Here is a 23,292-nt window from a genome sequence, read left to right on the forward strand (position 1 = left end):
AGTCACAGGACTGTTGCGAGAACCCAGACTCAACAAAGGCGGACGCGCCGGGCAAGCAAACGATCCCAGCTCATGGAAAGGGGTCCAGGCCAGTGCACGGTGGCTCCTCCCGTGGGATGACCCAGTGTTACCGGATGAAGTGGTGTGAGCCCCTGGGGTGTCTGGATTAGCAGGCATCCATTTGGCTCAGTTGCAGCAGACAGCAGTTGGGTATGGAAGATGGCAAAACAGGAGTGAGACCCTGGGTGTTAGTTTGCAGACCCTGAAGGTTAACTCTAAGGACCCCTAGTTCCCCCAGGCCTCCCTGCCTCTGCACGTCCTGTCTATAGGGTGGACATCCGGTTACCTTTGAATGCGCAGTTACCAGCAGCTCATGGACCTACAAGTCCCTCCACTTAGCGCGCTCTCTTTTCCCTCCTCATCTCATCTTTCATCCTTTAGCTTCCCTTTCTCAGAGAAACCTTTCTGGGCTCATTTCACACACAGACACCACAGACACACACACTCACACTTCCTAATTAGCTCCTATCACACCAGTGGCCATCTTGCCACCAGACTGTGTGTTCCAGAGGACTGGACACCGGTACATCCTCAATGCTTACTCCAGAGCCTGGCATGTAAGACATGCTAAATCGTTTGTTGCATGAATGACTAGATCGAATCATTCCTGTTTCGGGGATCAGACCTTGCCTGAACACAGGAGCACCACCGCCCAGGATGAGCTTTGCCTCCTCTCAATCCTGCTTCTTGATTTGGTATATTCCTCCCTAGTTGCCACCACACAGGATGGTCCTGAATGTTGCTTGCTAAAAAAATGAATGGATTCTTCGCAAGGAGCTTTTAGAGGGCATTTCTTGAGCAGGCAGTTTTAAATTCTCTTCCCTGGAGGGTCCAAGGCAGGCCCAGGTTTCCTGGAGGGTCCAAGGCAGGCCCAGGAAGTGTGCGGCTAGACTGGGTTGGAGCTGAGCAGTCTGGAGAGAAGATAGGAACAACCTTTCTTTCTCTCTCTCTCTCTCTCTTTTTTTTTTTTTTTTCATTGTTGCCTGTGGGAACGAAGGTCAGGGCCCAGGTCACCGAAGCTCTGTAAACCCTCCCTGGTTGTGATGGGCGAGGCCAGTGTGTTGGTCCCCAGCTACACAGCACTTTCACCTTCGGAGGAGTGGGTGTGAAGGGACAGAGGGAGAAATACCGAGGCCTCTTTTTCCCCAGTCTCCTGTCCCCCAAGACACCAGCCAGATTGGGAAGGGAGTGGGGGGTCAGGCTAGTTCGGAGGAGGGGGTGGCTTGGCCAGACGGCTGGTGTCCTCTGGTGTCTGGAGCCCAGCCCTGGGCTCTCAGCCCCCGCGAAGGGAGGCGAGCCGGAGCTGTGCAGTGAATGCAAAGAGCTGGGCGAGCTCCCAGCCCGGCGCCGCCGACGGCGTCCTCAAGCGCGGCCCAATGAGAAGACAGCAGATAATTTATTCTCTAATCCCGGTTCGGGTGCCGGGCGCGGGCGAGTGGCGTGGGCTGGGGGTGGGGTGGTCCCCTCGTCCTCTCTCCCGCTCCCGCGGCCACCCCTCCCCCGCCCGCGGGCTCGGGCCGCGCACACACACACACACACACACACACACACACACATTTCCTGACAATTAGCGAGCACACCTTGGCCGCGCGGCCTCCGGCAGCGCCGCCGCTTTTGTCTCCCGCCCGCCGGGCGCAAAGTTGCCGCTGCGCCGCGCTGCTCCGTCTGCCAGCCGCCCGCCGCCGTCGGGGGGCGTGGAGGGCGGGTGGGCCGGGCGCCGGCCCGGGGCTAGGGGGCCGCAAAAGAGAAGCGGAAGAAAAGTAAGGCAGCGCTGGCCCCTTCCTTTGTTACAGCCTGAGTGTGAGCGGGCGTGAGCGCGCGCGGGAGTGCCGATGCGCGCCAGGCGGTGCGTGTGTGTGTGCGCGCGCGTGTGCAAGGGCCGCGCGCGTGTGTGTGTGTGTGTGTGTGTGTGTGTGTGTGTGTGTGTGTGTGTGTGTGTGTGTGCGCGGGTCGGGACCCAAAGGCGCGAGGCGGCCGCGCGGGCAGAGAGCGGACCCGCTTCGCGGTCTTTCTCGCCCGCGCAAGAACTCGGGCGTGCGGGCAGGTAGCCGGCCCGCTCCGGCTCTTCCCGGGACGCAGCTCACGGCTGCTCTCAGATGGAAACCCCACCCCGGCCGGGACCCGGCGGTCTGCCGGCCGAGGACTGGAGGGAGCGGCCCGCCAGGGTCTGCCCCGCCGCAGGGGGCGCCGGAGGGTGCGGCGAGTTCCGGGAGGAGCCGGCGACCGTCCCTGCGAGCCCCGGAGGGCGCGAGGCTTGGGAGGTGGTTTGTGGGGCCAAGGTGCGAGCGGGAAGGGGGGCGGGGGCGAGACGAAGTCTGTCTAAATGCCAGTTCCCTGAAGTTCAGCGCGTCGGTTGTCATTTCATCCCTTAATGCATATTTATGCCGTGCCGAAATAGGCTTCATAATTAACTCCTGGAGTCATCCGCAGAGGTTAAAGGGACCCCGAAGATTTGTGCATTGATTGGGTACCCGGGCAGTGTGTGTGTGCGTGTGTGTGTGTGTGTGTGTGTGTGTGTGTGTGTGTGTGTACGCGCGCGCGCCCCGTGCGAACCCATTGAGAAGAATAATTATTTTTCTCCGCTGGAAGCTACAGCCGAGAATCAGACGAGGAGGGAAGAGAGAGGTTGGAGAGGGAGAGGGAAAGAGGGAGACAAAGGAAGTGAGTGCGAGAGAGGAGCCGGCTCAGCATCCGAACTGTGAGTACTGAGCAGAAAAGAGGCAGAAAGTGCTGGGAGTCTGGCGACCCCTCTGCGGGCCGGGTTGGGGGGCCGGGAACCGCCGAGGACTGGCGTCTCTGCTTTGGGTTGGGCGGGCCCCCTCCACCTCCGGCAAGGCTCACCTGAAAGCCAGAGCTGACCCGCTGCTGCCTGTGCCAACCCCTGCCCTGGCTAGGCAGAGAGGAAGCCCCCCACCCAGGCTCGGTTGCCTTTGTTCCTTCTAAAGGATTTCACAGTTAGTGGGCTTCAGGAGGGAATGTGAGGGGGCTCGCTCTCCGAAGCTGAGTCTGCCTCCCCTGAAAGCCACTCTGAGTGAAAGCTTCCCTCGCCCCTTCGCTGCTGCGTGGTGGAATGCGGTGAAGAAGGGGCTGTGACTGAGGCAGGGGCCAGGACTTTGCGGCACCTGTGCATTTGTTTGGCACCTAGAGGGGAGAAACAGCGGTGTCTGGTACCCCAAGAGCAGAAAGAGGTCCTGGAAGCCCTTGTGAAGGAGGCCGGGAGGAGCCATGTCCAGTGCAAAACCAACTCCAGCTAATGTGGGGCGAACATGTACCCGGGAGGAGGGAGACACCAGCGACTTCATTCTCACTCCAACCCTTCCTTCCCAGTCACTGTGGTTTGGGGGTCTGGTAGGACCTCAGAGCCCTGAGCTTCCTCCCACCCCTCGTCCCCTTTGAGGGCCCTTGCATACCTAACAAGGGCCGGAGAGAAGCCACCCAGGAGGAGGAGGAACCCTGGCTGTGGTAGAGGCCCAGCGAGGCAGCCTTGAGAGGATACTCCCCTTCCTGAGAAAGGGTCCCTGAACACGCATAGTGCCCCCGAAGGAAGGCCCCTGCCTCTCCAGAACTGATCAGGAGAGGGCGCCAGGGGGCCAGAGGGAGAGCCCTCCTTCCTAACCAACATTCCACAGCCTCCCCTTGGAAGCACCGGGGTTCATCCCTCAGTCTTCATTAGCAGAGTCGTCCCTCCTGATCTGATTTAATTTTCCCTGCTAAATTTTCAAAGGTACTTTCCTCTGCCGGCGAACAACTTAGTTCAGGGCGAACTTAGCAGGGGACGTCAGCTCCTTGGTGACTGGGTTCTGCATTGTGAGAAAGGGATTGTCCTCCGAGAAGTCCCCACGGTGCCAGGTTGTGGACTTAGACCTTCAAGGGTGCCCCAGCTGAGGCACAAGGCTGGACACAGCTTTTGCTTTCCAAACTGTCCCAGTTCCATCAGGGCTGTCTCAGATGCAGGCTCTTAGACTCACCCCTTCTCAGGCTTCCTCCAAGGGGTTACTGAGCACTTCTTCCAGCCTCTGCCTTCTTACCACACATACAAAGATATGACTATCCAGGATGCAGGCTTCAGAAGCAGGATCATTCTCCTAAAAGCATGATGAGGGAGGACACAGAGACCCGAGAGTAGGTGTGGTCAAGTCTGGCCTGTCCCTTGGAGTCATGTCACAAAACTGATTGGTGGAGAGACCTAGAGCAGCTCTGCCTTAAAGTCATGTACATGGCTTGTCCTTCACTGGTACAGCCATGAGTCCCATCCAAAGGTCTTACACAGTGTCTGACCCATTGTATATACTTAATGTACGTTCGCTGAAGGAGTAGCTGTCCCCATACACCTCATCATCTTTGGAGGATTAGGGGACATGGCTGAAAGGGCAGCACTAGTCCTGGGCAGAGATGAGAACCATTTGATATTTATTCATGATATTCTCAGGCAAACTGCATGCAAATTTGCCAGTGGACCATTACCATATTTTTCTCCAGCAGCATGCTGACTGGGAACCAAAACTGTAGCCTGCCTTCTGTGCTTGGGGAGCTTGAACCCCGGTGACGGAAGCTCCTTCTTGTACTCTTCCTCCTATAACCCAGCCAACAGCTTAGTAAGGATTGGAGGCTGGTGGTACCAAGGTTGGGGAGACTTGTCCCCCATCTTCTCTACTACGATTTGCCTGAGACTACTATCAGGCTGCTGTTGCCTCCTCCTCCTCCTCTTCCTCCTCCTCCTCCTCTTCCTCTCCCCCCTTCTCCAAGATCTCAAGGACCTGCTAGGTTAGAAGTTGCCTCTCTTTGCCTGAAAATGTTCAGAAAAGGTCAACTGGAGAAGCCCCTGGGCAAAAGAAAATTTATGCCTGACTTCACTGTGATTTCCTGTTCAATGGATGAGCATCCGCCTCCGCCGGTGGTGGGGGGGGCTCTCAAAGTGTTGGTGAGAGAGAACCTGAGCTGGGGTAGAAATGGAGGGTGTGCATGTCGGACTCCAACCATGGGAAAGGCTACCTAGTCTAGGCCTAGGGAGAGGGAGGCCATGCTGTCCTCTGGTAATTCCTGATCTGGTTCTGGTCTGGAGGACAGTGTATAGGAGCCTACAGGTCCTTCAGGACCTAGTCTGGGTCTGTGCTGGGCCAAGGCTGTACTCACAGATCCATCCCAAGCACAGTTCCAAATTGGGAGGTCTATTTGGAGCAGAGGCAACAGATTGAATCTCTTGAGGATCCTTTGAACCTTCAGCAATGCCTCCCACCATGGTGGGTGGAATCGGATTGCTATATTGCTCCTCATCACATCCCACAGCCTGGGACCTACAAGCACGCAGGCTGGTGACAGCAAGTCCCAATGTCCCATTGCTCTGCCACCATGGGCGGAGGAGGCAGGTCTCCTGGGCCCAAAGTACCCCCAGAAGACACATAGGTTGAGAATAACCTCGGAGAATTAGTTCTATTGTGGACTCTTGAATCTTGATGGGACCATAGGTTTGGTTAATTGAACTTATGAAAGACTTCCACACAAGCATCCCATTTATTATGGGCCTATTGGGTGTTCAGTGTGGATCTGGAGAATGTTTATGCACATGCGCTTGGCTGTTTCTGGGAACACTGAGTCGCCACCCACTGTGGGAAGGGTGCCATTCTACTATCCTTGGGCTAAGCCCAGTCTGTCCCTGGCCCTTCTCTCTTGTGGAGAGCGGGTGTTTTATTGGCACATCCCCACCTCTCTCCTTTGAGAGGCCTGCTCTGCTTGGCTTATCTTTAGTTGGAACCATCATAAGTCCAAGACCCAGAAGTAGCCTGAGGCCCTTGAAGGGAAGTGTTATTTATGAGAGGTAATTCCTAAAGAGCTAGCATTCTCCCAGCGAATCAGGCTTCAGTTCTAGCTCGACCTGGGTTCTCCAGTTCGTGCAGAGTTTGTGAGGAAAGGGCGCCTCACCTGCCCTCAGTGTCTGCTTTCCCAACAGGCAGTGGGCTCCTGAGGGAATGGCCAGGGGTCAGGGACATTTGAGGCCTGTATGCTGGGCCCTCTTCCTCAGTCTACACAGGCTCCCTCACTCTTCTGCTTCCCTGGCTCTCCCTAGTGCCCTTCAGCTCTCAGCTTCAGCATCCCATCCTTTCACGTGTTTTCCTCTTTCCCCCTCCCCCCCTCTCCCCTTCCCCTCTTCCCCTATCACACACCCCTCTAGCAAAAGAGAAAAAAAGTCCCCAGAAAGCCTCAGTTTTCTTAGCTGTAACTGTAGTGTTAACATTACTGGGCGTAATTAATAGACGGTGGGTGCGTGCACGAGAGTTTCCACTCAAAAAGGAGGCGTTCCTCTTGCCTGTGGAAGATGGTCTAACATTTCCACGTACCTTCCCCTCCATCCCCCGCAGTGTCCCTCAGTGATTCCGCAGAACAGTGATTCTGTTCCAGCGCTACCATTTTCTCCACCCATCCCGCCTCCTGCCCTTGGCCCTCATCTCTTTTCTCTTTCCTGCCTTCTTTTGGCCCCTGCCCGCCCTCCCCCCAGCACCTGCCGCAGGCCACAGTGTTACACTGCCAAGGGCAGGGCAAAGCCGATGTCTCAGCTTCTCATCAGAGGCCCAAGAATGTGTGGAGTCATGAGGGACTGAGAGCCAGCCACAGGAAGAATGGGGCCTCTGTTGGGACAACTTTCCCCAGTCCTGAGCTTGGCAGAGTAGCACACCTGAGAGCTCCCGCAGAGAAGACGCTCTCCGCCTAAGGTTGCAGAGAGGTGACGGAGACAGGATGCAGAACTTTAAAAATTACATTTATTTATTTGGTGAGCGTGTATGTGTGTGGACATGTGATCCCTAGCGTACATGTGGAGGTCAGAGGACGACCTGGAGACCAAACTCTAGACTTGGTGATGAACAGCTTTAACTACTGAGCCTTCTCCCCAGCCCCGGGTTCAGGCTCTTGAGTCATTTCCTGGAAATTCTTAGAACGCTGGAGAGGCAGACCAGAGGCTGTGATGGGACAGAGAGAAGATGCCGTGGCCCTGACAGAGGCCCCTAGGTACAAAGAATGTGCCTTTGGGAACCCGGGCTCAGGCCCCCACCACTAGCAGAGCCGTAGGTTTAGGGGTGGATCAGAGGGTGGAAATGGCACCTGTGTGAAAGGTTGAATCCCTGGGTTGTCACAGAACTGTGGCCTTGTACTGCCTTGGGGGCGGAAAACAGACCCGAGGACTCAGGGTTTTCCTGGCCAAGGGAGGTGGGACCCACTTGACCTGCCTGTCCTTCCTCCGTATTTCAGGTGAGGTCCAGCCGGGCCAGAGCCTGAGACCAAATGGCTGTCACCACCACTCCAGCCCCGCTAGCCCTTTGGTCCTAGAAATAGCTTAGGGAGTACCCCCATTCCAGAACTTTCTTGGGGTTTGCTGGGTGTGCTGGGTCTGGCAGTCAGGACCGACTATGATGTCCAGGAGTTGGAGGCCACACTTGAGCTGTCTGAAGAAGGAACAGGGTTGACCGGTGCTGACCCGGGTTTTCTGAGGCAGGGGAATAAGTGGGAACCGGGTGTATGGTGAGGAGTGAAAAGAGGCAGGGGGTGGGGCGGGGTCGGGGGCTGCAGGGAGCTGCCTCAGGTCTCCTGCCAAAAATTAAACCATTAAAAAAAAAGAAAGAAAGAAAGCTGGAGAGGAGTGGCAGGGGACGGAAGGAGAAAAAGGAGATGGCAGAGGAGGGGGGGGGACCAAACAGCCCCTCCACACCAATAGCCCGGCAGGGGATGTGAGTAATACTCGGCTGGTTCAGAGGAGTGAGATCAAAAGCAAGGAGATACAAGAGGTTTGTGCTTCGCCGACCAGACAGCCAGAGGCTCAATGAGACCTTTGTTAACCCAGGTCCAAGTCGGAATTGAAGAAATACCTGACTGCCCGCCCACTGCCCGCCCGCCCCCACCAGTCTGCTGGGGGAGAGGCGGGTCACCAGAGAGTCAAGGCAAGTTGGGCACAGCTAGGCCTGGCCAAGAGTGGGTGGAGGAGGGAGGAGGCCTGGGCCAGGCCCGGAGCTTGGAGTGAGCCGAGGAGTGAGTAGCTGCCTGGGAGGCCGGAAGTGGCTCTTCTGGAATTATAAAGGGGACTGTGGGGGCCCACCCGGTGAACCTGCCTCCCCAGCCCCTGGCCACTGTTCCTTGGAGGGGACTGTGGACATTTGGCCTGGAGCATACAACTTCCTGTCGGTCTCAGGGCTGGGATTCTGGGGATCAGTGGAAAGGACTGAGATGAGAGGCTACCGAGCTGAGGGCTGGTGACTTCAGGTGTGAGGCTGGGTGACGCTTCATGAAGGTACGGTGAGTTTGGTGTGCGTGCGTGTGTGTGTGTGTGTGTGTGTGTGTGTGTGTGTGTGTGTGTGTGTGTGGTGTATTGTTGGTGCATGCTGGGAGTTCAGTTGAGAGGACTGCTTCACCATGCCTCCTGCAGAGAGCTACCCCAGCTTGCTCGCCCCCGGCACAGGTTGGGGTTGGGGCTAAAGTAGGGTGCAAGCTACTTCTTGAAAGAGTCAGGTTCTGATCTGGGCCGGCCTCCCCCCATTGGGGGTCCCTGGGAGAGGTTCAGACTGAGTCTGGAGGTCTGAGTCCCCTGAGGCCTTCCTGGTTTTAGATGAGAAGGTGCCTTTGGGGGCCCACTCTTTCATGGCAGATGCCTACAGCTGACCCACAGTGGGAGAGAGAAGAGGAAATTAACTTGCATTTAGGACATACTTTTCCCAGGGTCCCGAGACCCCTCCCTCCAACTCCCCAGATGGATTGCTCAGAGCTGGCTGCCCTCAGCTGATGGGGATTTCAGCCCAGACCCTTTCCCACCTGTAAGTCTAGAGCAGCAGTTCTCAACCTCGGGGTCTCGACCCCTTTGGGGGTTGCATATCAGATACTTATATTACGACTCATAACTAGCAGAATTGCAGTTATAAAGTGGCAACAAAATAGTTTTATGGCTCGGGGGGGGGTATGAGGAACTGTGTTAAAGGGTCGCAGCATTAGGAAGGTTGAGAACCCCTGGTTTAGGGAATGGTGCAGGTCCCCGCATCAGTTTGGGAAGCATGAGCCACCCCCAAACTGGGGGGGAATGCAACCCTTGCTCCTCCTCTAAACAAAGCATACTGCTGTACTGGAAAGGGTTAATTAAGCCTGACCAAAAAAAAAAAAAAAAAAAAAAAGGAGCCCACTATGGGGCCTGGACATCTTGAAAAGACTGCCCTTATTTGCAAGGGGAGAGGGTAGTTAGGGACCTGGGAAGGGGCTGGATGCTAATTAGAGGAATCTGAGGAGGTCCTTTATGGCCAGGAAGCCGCACCTCCCCATACCCACCACGACGGCCATTGTGTGGGGCCTTTGAAGGGCTACACTGGGAACTCATTACTGCCGTAGCTTTAGTATTCTTGGGGCCCGCCAGGTGGTGGGGGGTGGTGAGAGAATGCAATGGTGTGTGTGTGTGGGGGGGGGGTTGGGCTCCCGGGGAGGCAGGGTGGGGAGGAGGGAGGTGTGAGATTCCCCAGTTCCCTGCTCTTTGAGAGTGCTGCCCCTGGACCCCTCAGCTCTGCTGTGGCCTATGGCTTTTCATTCCTACGTGATTGCTGTTCCGAACTCATGTAGGGCTAAAAGCCATGGGCTACAGTGAGGGGCAAGCTCCTCCTGCGTCACCACACTCACTGAGGACCGGCCCCAGAGGGCCCCAGAGGGCCCCAGAGGGAGGGGCCGGCAGCACTAATGTATTTGTGGATTTGGGGCTAGGCTGTGTGATCTTGGCCGCGTCACTTCCTCCCCTGAGTCTGGTCCCTTCATTCTGAAGGGTTAGGCGCGAGGAAGAAGCATCAGGTTGCGTGAAGGCCTTTCTGAGGAGTGGGTTCCCTCTTATGGAGCTACTGAGGCCTGGGTTAGTGGAGATGCGGGGGGGTGGCTTCAGCCTTAAAGTCTCGGGCCTGTTCCTCTGTCCAGCCACGCTCTGCTTCGTAGTCTTGGTCTTTTATTTCTCCTCCAGCTTGACGTCCTGAGCTGCTCTGTCCCGATGCTCTTTTGAGGCTGAAATGGGAGCATTCGGGCCAGCTACGCTGCTGCTGCTGCTGCTGCTGCTGCTGCTGCTGCTGGTGGTGGTAGCAGCATGTTGCAGGATAAACCTGGGAAGGCCGTAGCTCCCCAGGGTACCGCGCTGGAACCCTGAGTCCCCAGCTTCTGGTCCTTACCTTGCCCCTCTGCTGGGCTTCTGGAGAGCAATACCTTCCCTGCTTCCTCCACCAGCCTGGTTCTAGTCGCGCTCTGAAAACTGCCTGAGTCCATCCGGGCCATCCTGGGGAACTGCAGAGATGGAAATGAAGCGGGCAGTCTGGCTGGAATGACGAGGGAATCACCCCTTCTCCTACACTGGGCTCCCCATTTCAGTCTAACATGGACTGCTAAAGCGTGTTCAGAATCAGAAGCCTGGTTACTTAACCTTGTCTTATTTAGAGCCTCCCATTCCCCAACTAGCATTTACCAAGTGCCTAGTTACCACACTTCTAGCCGACTTACTTATATTAACCTGTTTGGTCTCCAAGACAGCCCTGTTTATTATTAGCCCATTTTATTGACGGGAAATCTAAAGGATAAGGGAGCTGGAAAACTGGCCCAGGGCATATGGCTAGTAAGGAACAGAGATGGGAATTGGACCCAGATTGTCGGGTGCCAAGAACCTTGATCTTAACCCCTGCTGGAGCTTTATGGGAGTCAAACCAGTGTCCTGAGTCTGGGTGGTACCAAGCACACAAGCACTTCGTCCCTGGCGGTCTCTAGGGGATGCATGGCCCTAAATTTTACTCTGTTCTCTCACGCTTCAGCAATCACTGACTTCCTTTATTCAGTGTGGGCAGAGAGGTAAATCAGAGCAACAGAGGGAAATCGAAAGCCCACACCAGCTGGAGTTCTGCTGTGGCTCAGTCAAGCTCCTTGCCCTCTTGGCTAAGCTTAGTGGAAGGACTCGGGGGTGGCTAGCCTGAGCCAGTCCCCTCCCGGAGTCGCTGACCAGACGCCTGGTGTTTTGTTCAGCTCTAGGAACCTCCAACCTGGAAAGTTTGAGCGGAACAGTCAGCTCCCTGCTGCCCTCTGCCTCTGGGCCTGTCTCACGAACCCCCTTTTCCAGTTTGCCCAGGAAGACCCCAGCACCCAGGTAGGGGGCAAGTGAAAGGCTTCAAAGAGTCTACCTCTTGTGAAGCAAGGCACATAGTAGGACTCTACATAAATGTTAGTGGAAGGAATGGTGAGCTGGGGGAAAAGGTGAGAGATGGCCCCCTTGTGGCCTGGGGCTGGGGGTTGGGCGCTGCCCTGGGATCACAACCTTGGGCCTCCTTTTGCCGGCAGCCGCCTTTGTGCCTTGCCACTATGGGTGGGGCTGGCTTGGAGAAGATCTGCAATGGCGTATCTCCGTAATTGTTGAGATCCTCTGAATAGGCAAGCTGGCCTCGTGCCCTCTTTCCCTGAGGATTCACAGAGCAGCCCTGCAGTCTGTCCTGTCCCTGCCTGCAGACAGCCGAAACCCAAAATATCATAACTGAGCAATCTAAGTCTCCCGACAGTCATCAGCTCGACCCAGCATGAGGCTTCCCTAGGGAGACAGGTCCATGTTTAACTACACTGAGACAGGTACATTTCTCTGGTGGTATTTGTCTGTGTCTAGTGGAAATGGAGTTTGATTGCTAAGCTTCACTTCTAAATGCAAAGAAGATCCGGACGACTGCTGGTTCCCTCTTTCTAGGGGACTACACCTTCTGGTGGGAATAGTGTGCATCAGGTGCCTGGCTCCCCCGTGCCGGGAGTCAGTGGTAAGCTGCTGGGCCCCTTACACAGGGAGCAAAAACATTATTACTGAGGAGTATTGTTTGTCTTACTCTTGCTCCCAACAACTGTTCCTTCTAAGTCCCTCAGAACCACTGCTAAATCCTTTGCTGTCCTTGTAGTCTTGAGGAGGGGGCTTTTCCTCTTTTTCTCTAGGTAGACAAGCAAGGCACTTAAGAGGGGGGAAGGCTGTCTGTCCCTGCAGGCCAGGCACTGCGGCCTCTACAGGCCACGGAAGGCAGAGAGGCCATGGCTTCCAGGTCCACGGAGCTCCTTCCCTAACAGTCCAAGAAGGGGTTAACTTCCAAGGAGAACACAGACTTCTCCAGACGAGTGCCCTGTGCCCAGCTTGGCGGATGGCAGCCTTGGGAAGAGGCCCTGGGATCTGTAGTTTGTGCTGCCACCCACCCCGGGTCTGCCTGTTGATCAACACTGCCTTGCAGACTACAGTTCCCAGCAACCTGGAGGCCAGGCTTTGGGGGAAGGGGTGGGTGTGAAGCTCGGAGATGGCTGGGGAGGGGAGAGGAGAGGGAGGAGGTGGGAGAAAACCCAGTTCACCCCCTTCCTTTTGAATCCTTTCTCCTGGTGTGTCTGCTGCACCGCCCGAGCTAATCCCCAAATCCGGTCTCCTAAGCCGCAGCTGCTTCCCTTTGCAGGCTCTGGGAGGGAAGGTGAATTCATATTTTAATTACTGAGGCTCGGGTGCGGAGGGCACAGGGGAGGGGGTGGAGGGTTCTGCATTGTTTCCCCGGGGTTTAGGGCACCCCTCCTCACTGAGTCACTTCTGCTGGTTACCTGGGGTGGGTCTTGCTGGAAATGCCTCTCCTCCTGCCTCAGGAGATGAGGGGTTGGGGTGGAAGAGACAATCGTCGGAGATTCCTGGCTTGTCCCAACACTCAAGTATCATATACCCCCCTTACCGCCCACTTTGATGGAGGACATTGCCAAAATTCTAGAGACACTGAAGAATTTTAATTCTGCCAGCCTGAAGCCCCGGCTTCCTCCCTCCTTTTAGAAATGTTTTCTTGCCCCTTGGTTCCTGCACATGTTCAGATTGTTCCCTTGAGGTGGGAGGGTCAGAGGAGAGTGGGGTCAGACGGGGAATGTGGTGTGAGGGTCAAAGGCAGGCAGGGATGAGTCGAGAGGCTAGGGGGGTCTATCGTTGGCTTGGAAGGATGGATGATCTGTGACTTGGCGTCTCTTCTGTTCGGCTCCCACAAAGCAGGCTTGGCAGAGGAACATCTTGGTCATTAGACCCCAGACCATTCTAAACTGAGCTAAAAAGAGCCAGGTGGGGTTGGGGGGTGGGAAGCAACAGGAGCATTGGCCAGTGTCAGCCCCCTCTTCATTTTGGAGTTTTCGATGGACATTTGTCCATTCCTTACCCACTCTTGAACAGTGGCTTGGGTGAGAACGGAGTGGGGGGTTCCCACTGGAGCATAGATGAAGCGGGGTATTCCAGGATCTATCTGACCCAGTCGGTGGTGGTGGGGGGTCATGGGATCTGACTTCTCCAGGAAGCCTCCAGCCCATGTTGAAAGTAAAGCTTAACTGCCAAGTGTGGAGGATGCAGGCAGGGAAGGGCGTGCATGCCTGCCAGGGCAGAACACTGGTGCAGAGATTTGGCAGTGGGGCTCTCAAGGGCCCCTGCTGGTGGGGCCTGGGGCGGGGGGAAGGACTGAAGCCACAACACTCAGACACACCGACTGGAATTCTCTGCCCCATGCGTTACCCACTTCGGGGACTAAGTCCAGTGGCCTTTGTGCCCGGGCTGCCGGGGTTATACCCCTGTATGAGACTCCTAGCAAGGATGAGAAGGAGAAGCCGGAGGACTTGAGGGTCAATATTTGGGCAGAGTAGCCTGGCTCTCTGCCTTGATCTCACTGCCTTTGGGAGCAAAGAACCCAGGAGCCCCACTGAGCGGCTGCATCGCAGCTCAGCTCCCAAGGGGCTCTCTTCCTGTGTCCCATAAACCCTGTTCCTCCTACACCTGCCCCGACTTTCTCCACGGGGTGTGTGTGTGTGTAAAAACTAGTGTTTTCATCATCCCCTAAAGACTCTGGGCAAGAACAGACATTAAAGGGGAAGAGAAAAGAGAGAGGGTCTTGGTGTCCTGGGACTGAGAGACGCTAGACCGGCCCGTGGGGCGGGGGCGACACGCCGTTTCAAGAGCGGGTTTCCTCCCCAGGCATCCTTGTGGTGTCCTCTGTGGTGTGTGTCCGTTGCTGATTTTTTCTTCTGATGACTTGAGAGTGCTTTCTGGATAATACCCTTCACCTGCACCCCAGCATGGAGTGTGTGCATTAGTTACCGGTGACAAGGGACCCCACTGGCTCTCTCCCTCCCCTCCAGATCTAGGTAGGACTCCCAGTGCCCACGTATTCCCTCAGGTTTGGGCTGTAAATGTCAAGGCCTGACTAGCCACCCGGTATTCAGAAAAAAATGGACTCAAGGCCCAGAGAGATCAATGCCCACCTCAGCGTCAAAAATAGGACCTTGCGTGGACGGCCCCCACCCCTGCTTTGTCATGAGGGGGATCCAGAGATTGCTGCAGTCGGTCGATCTAGAAATATAGTAGTTGTGTCTCGGTTCTATCTATATATATCCGAGAGACTTCTCTGCTCACTATATATACTCCACCAGAGTGGGTGTGTAAGTGGTGCTGGAAAGCAGGTTATTAAATAGCAGCCTGCCTTCCTACCCGTGCTGATTCAAGCTGGGCCTCCTGCCCATCCAGCTGGTCACTGGAAATGCAGTATCCCTATCAATTACAGTGATTGGATGTATTACCCGGGACTGGGGGTGGATCCTGACGGGACCAGCTCCATAGCAGGCATTCAGCTGTTCAGGACAAGCACGTTGGAAGTCTGTCCTGAAGGAGTTCCCCAGGAACTGTCCAGACGGTCACCACATGGGTCGCGCCTGGTTCCTTAAGAGACCGGAAAGCTACTTCACAGGTGTGCCTTGAGTGAGCAGGGCACCAACTGTACCATCTCTGCAGGAGATGAGGGGGAGGCAGGTGCCTTGTGCTTCTGCATTCCAAACCCTGTGTCCTCCTTCCTTCCCTCACTGGGTTTTGCTCACCAGCTTTCTCCGGGTGTTCTTCCTAGAGAGAGAAGCCATTCCCAGCAGGCCTGTGGTGCTGGCCCGACCTCTGGGTAGGATGCCTACCTTCCTGTTCCAAGCTGACTGGAAGGCATCTCTTTCCCTCTCACAGCAGGATTGTTTAGGGACAGGATGGGCAGAGACGTGAAAGGGGGGTGTGGTGGGGGATGACGACCATGCCGATGAGTAACACAAGGAGAATTGAAATGAGTGGATAAAGAGTATGCTTCCCCAGCCTGAGTCCATAACCCCGGCCAGACTCCTGTGTTCCACCTCAGGCCTACCCTGGCCTCAACCTTCACCTCAGACTGGCCTTTTACCTGAGGAAGGAAAGGTATGCCACCCTCCCAGCCCTTTGCGCCATGCAGGAACTAAATACACTGCCTTCACTGCTTTCCACACGACCAGGACAGCATCAGAGGGATTGTGTGCTGCCTTGTGTCCCTTGTAGGGGTCCCTAAGAGTTCCAGACAACTTGGGATTGTTAGGGAAGGACAGAATCTGAGACTCCATTCTAGATATGTAAGTAGAGGCTTCTTCAGCCTGTAAACTAACGCATCTGGAGTGTTGGATGTGTTATCTCAAGAGTCCAGTGGACATCCCACCCCCAACCCCACATGTGATATTGGAACCTGCATGAAATGGCATGTCCAGAGACTGTTTTAAGCCTGCTTGCTTCCTGTTCCCCAGCTGCAGCTGTCTGGGGATGAGGTGAGGCAGAAGGCCAGGGACAACACAGGTAGCAGCTGGGCTTCCTGGTTTTTTTTTGTTTTTTTTTTTTGGGTTTGGGTTTTTTCAAGGTTTCTGGGTTTCTCTGTGTAGTTTTGGTGCCTGTCCTGGATCTCACTTTGTAGACCAGGCTGGCCTTGAACTCACAGAGTTCTGCCTCCTGAGTGCTGGGATTAAAGGCGTGCGCCATCACTGCCCGGCTGGCCTTCCTCTTAAGGTGATGCCAGTTCCACGTGTAGCAGGAAACGAGAAGCTGTGGTTTGGTGGCGGAACTCCTTTACTTGATGATATGACAGGCAGCAGCCTCAGGGAGCCCCAAGGGTTCTGGGAACAATAACCCCAGCTTGCTTCTCTTCTTGCTTCTCTCCTACTCCCCTACCCTGCCTTTCCCTACAGATATCTGGTGAGCATTCCCCGCCTGGCCCAGGGCATGCCCCAGTTCACTTTCGCCTGTTTCTGTGGTCTTCACGGCTTCTGCAAGATGAAGAGGAAGAAGGAAGACGTTCACAGAGAGCGGGAAACAGCGGTGTGAGCAGAACCAGGGCCTCCTTGTCAGCTCCCAGTGGCTCCAGGCCTGAGGCTGCTCACTGTTGTGGAGCTCAGTGCCTGTGCCTTCTGTCTTCATCCAACGGGAGTCTGACTGAGGGCATCCGCCTCTTGAGCCTTCTTATGGCCACCCCTATTAGCTTCCAGTCTTCTGTGCTCCTAGAGCGAGGCCTCCGCTACACAAAGGGATTTCCAGGACCCACCACTTGCCTTCTTCACCAGACGGGGCAAGGAATGAGGCTCCCAGGCTCGTCTCTGGGCTACGTCTCCGGGCTACATCTCCCATGAGGCTAATGTGGCCTTGGGAGAGGGAAGTAGCTGTTCTTACAAACGCCTTGGAGAGTTTGATGTTTGAGACACTACCTCCAAGCACAAGATGGAGTCTCTGCTGGGGCCCCAAGGTCTCAGTCGCCTCCCTGCATCCTCTTGGGCCAGCTGGGCCAGAGTTAGACATTTGAGGGGCCAGGCAGTGGGTGACTCTTCTGGGTGACACAGGCCAGCCTTCCCTCAGTTCTGGTCCTGGATCACCAGTTCCGTATAGTCCTCACTTCTTTGGCAGCACATAGATGTGGGGAGACCTCTCCCCAGGTACTACACCCCTCAGGGACTGTCCCCCAGATCTAGGCCGGACCACTGCCCCCATTTTGTTCATTCCTCCCCTGCTTATCCTCTCCTCTCCTTGGGAAGCTGGAGAAGGTATTACGCTGGCATGTGGCACCTTCAGAGGACTCTTGGATCAGGGAACCCTAGGACTTCCCTTGACTTTCCCCTCATCTTCCCAGCGCGCTGTCAATCTCCTGCTTCAGGGTCTTGTGTCCCGGCATTCATCTCTAGGACTTCAGAAAGCATTTCCTTTCTGCCCCTTCCTCTCTCCTCCCTTCCCCTTCCTCCCTGGCCTTGGCCTTGTGCCCGGGCCTCTCAGGGGCTAGAGGGAGAGCTGGGAATGAAGAACGAACTCTAGCAATAGACATCCTTTCTGTAGTAGCTTCTGGTCTGCTAGCCGGCCGCTCTCCTGATGGGAACAGTTCAGCACAGAAAGGAGTCACATTCCCACCACCATCTGGGACAGAACAGATAAACAAAGGCCTGGCCGGAGGAGGGTCCGAGATGAAGGAAGGCCTGGACTCAGTGAGGGCCTCTGAGCAAATAGGGAAGGGCTGTTTCTTTGGCTTTGTGCGTAATCACCGGGATCGAGGTTGTCTTGGGAGAGAGCCTGAGCACAGCCAAGAGGCTTCTCTATTCTCCATTGGCTTTTCTCACGTCTTCCTTCCCACCTGAGTCACCTACTGTCTGTTATTTTCTGTCATATTCAAAGAGTCCTAAACAAACCCTTCCCTCAGGGAAACAGCAAGCCTCTGCAGAGAAGGCCAGTGGGGTCACAAGGAACAAAGCGAAGATCCAGTTTCCTCTGAGACAGTGGAGTCCTTGGGTGAGGCAGAGATGGCGGAAAAGTTTTTGGGGCATACTTTGCTATTGAAGGCAGAGATCCCTCCCTGAGTGTTGCTAGCTGCGACCTGCCTTCCAGGCTGCAATCAGAGAAGTCTCTCTGGAACTGGAGGATGAAATCATATCCTCAATACTAAGAGGCGTTGGGTGTTATGTCCCAACCACATAGGCTCACCCAGAGGACAGGTCAGAGAATGGAGAACTTAGGTCTGGGAAGGGTAAGAAGGGGGTGAGCTCTCTGGTGCTCACAGCCCTTGGCAGGGAGGCAGCCCCAGGGGTTGGCAGAGAGCTGGCTCAGAGCTGCTTACCCCACAAAAGTGCCCTTGGTGTGGGAGAGACATTGGATATCTCGAGCCCTTACTGTGGGAACCTGGGTGGTTCAAGGTTCTTGGAGTGTACGAGCCCCGCTGCTCCCAGACAGCTGTCCTTGCTCCCTACATCCCCGGTGAGGTGAGGTGTAGGCATGCCGCAGAAGGCGTGGCTTGAGGAGGAGGCAGTAGCAGCGTCTAGCAAACGCACGCTTATTATTTTGACTGTTTTCTCGGGGAGATGGGGAGTCTGTCCCTCGCAGCATCTGGGAAGCAGCCGGAAACCTGTTCTCAATTCAGCTTCTGGCTGGGCTCAGTCAATTTTGTGTTTTCTGCTTAGTGTTTCCTTCACTCTGCCTGAGGGAAGGCCAGCCCATGGGTCTTTTTAGACTCTACTGAGGTGGCCCTCTGCTCTCAGGGTGAGGCAGATGTGCACACACCTTCGGTTCTTACAGCACGGTGCTCATCTTCCCTAGGGGATGGGCTCTGCGTTCCTCCTCTTGGGCTATGGAACTAGTCGGGGGAAAGTGTGTGTATATAAATGGCTGTTGAGGTTTTTAGAACTTGAATGCCCTCTAAGACCCTGGCCCAGGACCCCCAAGGGCTTCTTGTCTTAGGTTCAAAATAGTTCATTAAAATGTTATTTCCATTCTCCACTCCTAAGGGAGGTAGGCAGGCATTTTGAATTGTAGTATATGGATCCATAGAAATATATAAAGAAATGGTTAATTTTTAGATGAAAATAAAAAGCAATAATTTAACTGAAAAAGATATATGAGATGCAAAGAGCCCTGAGCCAAAAGCCGGTCTCCTGGGTTCTAGCCTTGCTTGAGTACCAGTGATCCTGTGACCTTGGATGAGTCAGGCCTTATTTCCGGGACTGGTTCTTCAAGGATAGAAGGGACTGCACCGATGTACTCTTGAGTTCAGGCTTTGTGGGGTGTCAGGTGTCCTGTGCCCCAGGGGATGTGTTCTGAGGACAGCATAGTGAAGAGGGCGGGTTGGAGTCACAGGCAGATCTAAGAAGTGTTGAAGTGTGAGGGAAAGCCCCAGCCACAGCTTCTTCTAGAATGTTCCTCCAGTGAGGGCTGGGACACCAGGCCCTGTGTAGGCCACGACTGTTACCATCTTTGTGCTCCTACGGCACACATACTGAAGAGATTCAGAAGGGCCTAACATCTGCTTGAGTTCACTTTGGGTCGCTGCCCATGGCCCATCTCTAAGATGATGGAGCCATCCTCCCCCCCCCCGCCCGCCGCCCCTCAGGCCGGATTTGCACAGCAGTGGGTAGGAGAGGAGGCACTGGTGCCCTTTGTGTGGGGAACAGTTTTCCCCGCTTCCCCTGGGGTTCCTCCACTGACTCCTGACCACAGAAACTGCTTCCTCTCTCCCACGGATGAGTCCCACACCTGCCTTCCCTACCCAACATGAAGAGCACCTTGTATTGGATGTAGCCAGACATGGCTGAAACTTGGAGATGGACCCTTGGTTCCCAGCTTCACCGGGAGAGGGAGTCCGGACCTCTGCATTCAGTGGTCTCCTAGCTGCTGCTCTTCACTCATCCTGAAGGTTACTGCTGTCCCTGACAGCCCCCCAAGAACGAAGAAGTAGAGTCTTCCCTAGGAATGACCCTGCTGTATCTTCAACACACAGGAAGAACAATCGTAGCCATCACCACCTGCTCCTAAAAGCTTCAAAGTACATGTCGCTAAACGATCCAGGACTAGGTGCCTGGCTTGTCAGAACAAACCCTCTAGTCCCCCAGGCCAGCTCTGGAGTAGTTAGTGCTCACCATGCTGGAGTTGCAGCATAGGCCCCTTTTCTAGATTCCTGTGGGGTTAGAACCTCACATGGAAAGCAGACCATCCACAGGGAGGGTGAACTAGGAGCTGCTCAGAACAGCCTTACACCAAAGAAGACATTTCAGTAGCAGGGGCCCTGTAACATGGGCAGTCTGGGCTCTGGCAGAAGCACCCAGGCTCTGAAGGCCACGGCTTTTCCCAGTGGGCTTCTGGTCAGCCCCCTTCGCTGCTGGGGCGGCCTCTCTCCTCCCTCCCTTCATTCCTGCATTCCATCTGAGGGGCGGGAGGGATGCCAGCGGGGGAGATGGCAGGACCTAGACACATCCTCAGGACTCTCCCAGCCTCCCTTGCCATGGCAACGCTGCTATTTTTATCCTGTTGTTCATGATGCTCAAAGCTCTGACTTTCTCTGTTCCAGAGAGCCCAGCTGCCTTCTGCCCTCACCCCTCAGCGGAGCACCTTCTCGAAGAGGCCCGAGGAGGGAAAGGAATGTTGAGGGGAGGGGGGGCACATTTAAGTCATCCCTTAACCAAGGGGACCTATTTGGTTTGCTGGCTTCAATAACCAGTTTTGTGTTTTCTGGGAGGTCAGAACCATGGTCAACCTGGATGACCACCATCCGTATGTCTCCTCAGTGAGCCAAAACACACACTGCTGCCTCTGTTGGGGACACCCAGTGTTCCGAGGACTCTCCTGTTGGCACAAGCAATATATGAAGAACTCTGCTTGGCTGGTTACAGCAGTCAGATAACTTGATGTTGCTGTGGAATTTAAATGACTTCCCTTCTGTCCCTCTACCAAAGAGCTAGGACAAATGCATTTGTCTAGTCATTTTGCCCAAAGCAAGACAGCGTATACTCCCCAGGCTAGAAAGCAGACTCCCTCTAATTTAGCCATATTCCCTTCAGGAAATCGAGGTTCCTCTTCCATAGCCCTGCAAGGTGCTGGGGACGAAGCCCAAGGCCTCAGGACCACTAGACAAGTGTTCTCCTGCTGAGCTGTATCTTTACCCTGTAGCGTAATGATGTTCTTGAAGGCAGCATTTAGTGAGAGGTTTTCTTACCTGTTCTGCCTCTCCTCCAACGCCTCTGATTGTCTTCCTGTGTCCCGAATTCCACCACAGTGGCAGGGAATCCCTGAGAATCATTGGTGCTAATGGTCTCCATCTATATGCTCCTATGTCAGTCGGTGAGATGTGAACTCAGCATGTGGGGTGCCTGGGTTTTGGGGTACATTCTTTGTATGACCCCAATACCTTGATCCTGGAAACAGGTCCAGATCTTAATCCAACGGACCGCAATCTGCGCAATCTACATCTTGTTAACCTCTGCTTCGGTTGAGTTGACTCCTGAACGGTTCTTTTTCCTAGGGTGACTGAGACCCATTTACCAAGCCTCGTTGGTTTCATTTTGGCCCTAGCTGCACGGTTTCCGACATCTCTGCATCTGGAGTAAGCACTTTTCTGGTTGCCACTGGAAAGCATGCTGGCAGATTCTGCGCCGATAATTGCTGTAATAAACACACTTTATTACGTCCCTTTGCAGCGAGTGAATTATGTTGTCGAGGCATGTGGGGCATCTGCGTTGGCTTCACACTACAATACACAGCAGCAGAAGTCAAACGTGTCTCTGCCGATCTGAGAGGAGGGAGAACGGAGCTGGGTAGCAAAGTCAGGGATGTATACACAGGTGATGAGGGCTGGGGGAGCGCTGGGGGACACCTGAGGCTCGGGTACGCTGAGCCTTATTTGTACTATCTGTAAACTGAGGGAAAGCCAGCCTCCTGCCTCCTAGCATCTCAGGGAACTAGTGGGTCACACTGACTGGTGCTGGAAAGCGTGGGCAAAGGGGCCGTGGTTTAGACTTGCACTAGGATCTCACGGCTTACAGCTACTTCAATATAAACTAAAGATCTTTACTTGGGCTTCTCAGAACTATTGACAGGATGCACGACTGTCAGTCTTGCAAGGAAAGAAAGATGGAGGCACATTCATAACAAAGGTTACCAGGCGGTATGAATTGTGTGTCAATAGAGCTGTAAAAAAGAATTATTGCATTGTGAGTCCACTTGGATTGAGGGGCCAGTGCAGAGATTCTACTACTGTGAAGAAATGGGGCCCTAAGAAGGGATAGAGAGCCTGAGCCATCAGCCCTAACCTCAAAGCCCGTCTCCTGTAAGGAAGGAACAGCTGTAGATGAATTGATTAACTTGGGTCTCCTGATAGCTGGGGATTACAGGCGATGTGCGGTTTTTGTGCGGCAGTGTGCACTGACTGTTCATGGCCAGGGTGGCTCTTTTCTCCCAGCTCAGTTTCCTTAATGCTTGGCACAAAGTATTCACAAAGTGTTCCTAGGCTTGCCAGGGACAGGCCTACATCCTGTGCTTTTGGTTCAGGCGTCTTCTTGCATGACTGCCCGAGCCCCTCCGTTATCTGCATCCCAGCTTTTACCCTGAGGAAATGCTGTTGTCCACTGAATTCATTAAGTCAGTATTGAGTCCTGACCCTGAGCAGAGAGCTGTGGGAGCCACTGCAGGAGGAACGGGAAGTCAGCCAGCGCCCCCACCCCTTAGAAGCTTCAATATGACAGAAAGCAACAGGACAAGGCTCAAAGGATGCAAGATCCTCTAGGCAGAGTTCAAGCAAAGTGCTTGAGAGCTGGGAGAGGCCTCTCAAAGGGGATGGATGGAGCTGAGCCTTGGAGGCCAGATGCACAGGCAAAATCCAGCAGGATCTTGCCATCAGGTGCTGTGGAGACCTCTTACATCACAGGTGGGTCCTGTTGTTCCCAAGTTCCTCTCCTCTCCCTATGTCTGCCTCTTGGCCTCTCCTTAGTGCTTTCACACAAAGCTTTGGGACCCCCCACGGGGTTAGACTCCAGGAGGGAGGTGAATGCTGAATGGCTGACAGACATTTATTCCAGCATTAGTGACTGCATCAGAGGTTCTGGGACAGGGTTTGCTAGGAAGGAGAGAAAGAACCCGAGAGCAGGGCCGGGGAGATGGTGTAGTGATCAAAAGCACTCGGCGCTCTTGCAGAGGACCTGGGTCCAGTTCCCAGCCCCCGCAGGAGGCAGGCTCATAACTGCCTGTAACTTCCAGGGGATCCAGCACCCTCTTCTGGCCTCTCAGGCACATGCACGCACATGGTGCTCGTAAAGTTCCTGAGAACATCAGTGGACTCTTAGCCAAGGGCATTAAGACACTGTCTGCACATACAGGGAAGGGGGCACGGACCAGCTGGTTGGACTCTGAGCATGAACACGCTCTGAGAATCGTACCTGGTTGGGCCACTAACACCCTCACACACGCGTGTTTACTCTCTGGCCCGCTTCCTCCTTCCTTTCACTCAGTCTTCTTTGAAAGAGAGAGTTTGGAACTCTCTAGGACATCATACACTCCCCCCCCCCCCCATCCTCTATTGCCCAACAAGAAAGGGAATAAGACAGCAGGTTGGCACACCAAAGTGTCCTTGATGGCCCTGGCTTTATCTTAGATGAAACACT

General features: G+C 54.7%; 1 protein-coding gene across 8 annotated transcripts; it reads left to right on the forward strand.

The window, feature by feature from the left end:
- Nucleotides 1–1,980: 1,980 nt before the first annotated feature.
- Nucleotides 1,981–21,322, forward strand: Blacat1 (BLACAT1 overlapping LEMD1 locus). 8 transcript variants are annotated; one of them, XM_052736888.1, is made up of 3 exons: nt 2,357–2,758; nt 11,068–11,188; nt 16,084–21,322. In XM_052736888.1, the coding sequence occupies exon 3, from the start codon at nt 16,118–16,120 to the stop codon at nt 16,217–16,219; it is 102 nt and encodes a 33-aa protein (XP_052592848.1). In that variant the 5' UTR covers nt 2,357–2,758; nt 11,068–11,188; nt 16,084–16,117; the 3' UTR covers nt 16,220–21,322. The 8 variants fall into 8 exon arrangements, with proteins under 8 accessions (XP_052592853.1, XP_052592848.1, XP_052592849.1 ...); XM_052736893.1 differs by lacking the exons at nt 2,357–2,758; nt 11,068–11,188 and adding an exon at nt 1,981–2,339; XM_052736889.1 differs by lacking the exon at nt 11,068–11,188 and having other exon boundaries at nt 2,358–2,758.
- The last annotated feature ends 1,970 nt before the right edge of the window (nt 21,323–23,292 follow it).

This window comes from Peromyscus californicus, unplaced genomic scaffold (assembly GCF_007827085.1).
Source record: "Peromyscus californicus insignis strain IS unplaced genomic scaffold, ASM782708v3 Scaffold_14__1_contigs__length_90479793_seg_2, whole genome shotgun sequence".
In the NCBI taxonomy this organism is placed as follows: domain Eukaryota; kingdom Metazoa; phylum Chordata; class Mammalia; order Rodentia; family Cricetidae; genus Peromyscus; species Peromyscus californicus.